The following is a 3599-nucleotide window of genomic DNA, read 5'->3' on the forward strand; positions in this document are numbered from 1 at the left end:
GCTCCTACAAGGAGACACTGGAATGGGATCAAACACATATTGCGATATCTAAAAGGGACTACCGATATGGGCTTATTTTATGGCAATGATTGCAATCCCGATCTTGTTGGTTATGCCGATGCTGGGTATTTATCTGACCCGCATAAGGCTCGATCTCAAACAGGTTATGTGTTTACATGTGGCGGCACTGCCATATCTTGGCGATCGACTAAGCAATCAATCGTGGCTACTTCTTCTAATCATGCTGAGATAATTGCTATTCATGAAGCAAGTCGAGAATGTATTTGGTTGAGGTCTATAATACATCTTATCCGAGACAAATGTGGTTTGAAGTGTGAAAAACTACCCACAATTTTGTATGAAGACAATGCAGCATGCATAGCCCAATTGAAGGGAGGATTCATAAAAGGAGATAGGACAAAGCATATTTCACCAAAGTTATTTTTTACATATGATTTTCAAAAGAATGGTGATATCAATGTGCAACAGATTCGTTCAAGTGATAATATGGCTGATTTGTTCACCAAATCTCTACCAACCAACCTTCAAGAAACTGGTGTACAAAATTGGGATGTGAAGGCTCAAGGATGTGAGTTGATGCTCTCATCAGGGGGAGTTAATACGCGTTGTACTCTTTTTTCCTTACAAGGTTTTGTCCCACTGAGTTTTTCTTGCAAGGTTTTTAACGAGGCAATAAAAGGGCGTATTTCTAATCATGTGTACTCTTTTTCCTTCACTAGGATTTTTTTTCCCATAGGGTTTTTTCCTAGTAAGGTTTTAACGAGGCACATTATCTTTGGATATCCAAGAGGGAGTGTTATGATAACTATCACATTATGGTGGATGTCTACTCTTCTTCCATGATCTTCATCTCAAATGTTTAATGACATATTTTGTATGTTCAATGACATATTTCATGACATATTTTCTTCACTTTTTATGCTTATATAAAGGCCTTGTAATAGATAGGAAAATACACACAATTGAAGAAGAAATAAGAATCTCTCTTCCTCTCTTTCTCTCTATATCTCTTAGTTTGTTTTTGCTTGTTCTATATTATTATTTTGGGTTATATTTTATAACAAAAATTTCTTTGTTTATCTTTTAAAGTAAATATTTTTAAATTAGAAAAAAAAAAAAAAAGACAAGTGTATCTCTTCATATTTTTATTTTATTTTTAAATCAGATTACTGGTAGGAAAACTATTATAGTTTCTTCGACAAGTTAATAACAGATTTGATGTCCTTCAGGCTTCCATACACCTGCTTCAAAAGATATGGTTTATAAGAAAACTAAGCTGACTCTCCAATTATATATATATTCTCACATTGAGTGTTTACACCAAATCAATGAATATAAGAAATAGGTGTTGCATATAATAATCTTTCTGCAACAAGTTTATGCACCTTTCTTCCCAGGCATGCATCACGTCCATGCAACTAATTTTGTTCAGCGTCTTAGTAGACCAAGAAACTTAACTGGATGCTTAAGCTTGGAATGTTAATTAATTCATCCATCTCAATTTCTCAAGATAAAGAAGTGTCGAGATATACACAATATTTTTCCAACACTTTTGTGTCATTAATTAGATGATGATAAGCAATCTTTTGACGTTAGTGTTCATAGTTCAGCTCTCTATGCCGCCTAGCACTAACTATATATGAAGTATGAACTAATTACAAAAACTAGCAATTTCAAACAACTTTCTCTGTAAAATCCACCGATCCTAAATTCTGAATCTGCTACTGTCTGTGACACCGATCGATGCTATTGTTGTTGTCTTTCTTGAACCACGACGGGGAGTCCACCTCTCACTGTGGCTGTCAACCCGGGCATGAACCGAGGAGTTTGCTCTTTTGCCACAACTTGAAAGTCAAATTGCCTAATCAAAGCCAAAGCAACACTTTTCATCTCCACAATAGCCAAATCCTTGCCCAAACAAACCCTAAGCCCACCTTGAAAAACTGGATACTTAAATGGACATTGTGGCTTAAAAACCCCATCTTGCAACCATCTTTCAGGCCTGAATTCAAGACAATCTTGACCCCAAATACTCTCCATTCTTCCCATTGCATAAGGATGATAAGTTACCCTTGTACCTTTAGCTACAAATGTACCATCGGGGAGAGTATCATCTTCTTGACAAAACTTTGAATCAAATTGAACTGGTGGAAATAGCCTTATACTCTCATGCAACGCTGCTGTCAAATAATGCATTTTTCGAATTTCCTCAAAACTAGCAAGTTTTTCTTTTTCTGTTTTGCCCATGACTCGAGTCGACTCGGCTCGAATTTCATCTTTCACTTCCGGATGTTGACTTAATAACCAGAAAAAAGTGGTCAACGCAGAAGCAACAGTGTCTCTTCCTGCTAGAAGAAAACTAATGACAATATCCCTAAGGAGCTTATCATCATTAATATTCCTCATGAATCTTGATAAAAGGTCATTTTGAGATGAAAAATCATTTTTTCTTTTATGACTTATCATTTCCTCAGAAAGAATATCAACCATTTTAATTGCTTCTTTCAGCTTTTTCTCTGATCCAATATTCAATGCCCTTTTGATTTTCCAAACTAATGGAGAAGCTGTCATTGCTCTTTCAGCTGACAACTTAGAAGCTAAATCAAACGCCACTTGAAAATCCGAAACTGGCAATGATAATTTCAAGCAACCCGGATCCATTCCAAAAGAGAATTTACATATGCTATCAAACGAGAATCGCCGAAAAACATCTTGCAAATCCAAAACGGTATCGTTGTTGTTACTTTCCAAAAGTGGAATAAGCCGGTTTCTAATTTCGCCCCCGACGGTATCGAAAGCGTACGAACGTATCGAAACGCTGCCGAGTTCTAAACTAGCCATTTTCCGCTGCAACTTCCATAATTCGCCGTCGACGGCGAAAATTCCTCGGCCTAAAAGATCGCCCAAGATTGTAGCAAATTGTCTCCCTTTTGGGAAATTTTCAAATTTTGTTTTGAGCATGTATTCAACGTTCTTGGGATTTGCTGTGATCACATTTCCAAGAACGTGAACATGAATTGTCCCAGTTGGTGATTTTTTAAAAAGATGTGAGTACCAATCACAAAGATTCTTGAACTCTAAAGTCCAGCTAGTACTCAAATACCCTTTGCAAATCTCACACTCACAACAAGGCTTAATTTTACAAAGAAATAACAAGGCTGATAATATTAGTACAAAAATTGCCAAAATCAAGAAAATGATAGGAGTTGCCATTGCTATGATTTCAAGAACTATGTAAGAAGTTTAATTCTCGGGAAAGAAAGAGATATCAATTAAACGGATTGAAAAGTGAAGGAATGATGAGAATAGAGGGTGTGGTTCTTTATTGTGAAGAGGACAATGGAAATATATATATATGGAAAATTTTCAATTTTACTATTCTAGAAAAACCAGAAATTTAAGTAGACGGTTTTTCGTCTATCAATTTGATTCACTACTTTGGTTTTAGTTCTAGAACTAGAAAAGGACATTACAGCTAGTGGTTGAGCACAAAGGACAGCGACGTTCAAGAGAGAGAAGGGGGCCACGAGTAACGCGTGCGCTAAAATATTATACGACGAAAAGTCATTAAGTGTAAA

The 3599-nt window shown here is 36.2% G+C and overlaps 1 protein-coding gene across 1 annotated transcript; it reads right to left on the minus strand.

The window, feature by feature from the left end:
* Positions 1–1486: 1486 nt before the first annotated feature.
* On the minus strand, positions 1487–3334 carry LOC104218148 (cytochrome P450 94C1-like). The gene has a single exon (XM_009768568.2). The coding sequence runs from the start codon at positions 3232–3234 to the stop codon at positions 1768–1770; it is 1467 nt and encodes a 488-aa protein (XP_009766870.1). The 5' UTR covers positions 3235–3334; the 3' UTR covers positions 1487–1767.
* Positions 3335–3599: the final 265 nt, after the last annotated feature.

The sequence above is a fragment of the Nicotiana sylvestris genome, chromosome 6 (genome assembly GCF_000393655.2).
Source record: "Nicotiana sylvestris chromosome 6, ASM39365v2, whole genome shotgun sequence".
Lineage (NCBI taxonomy): Eukaryota > Viridiplantae > Streptophyta > Magnoliopsida > Solanales > Solanaceae > Nicotiana > Nicotiana sylvestris.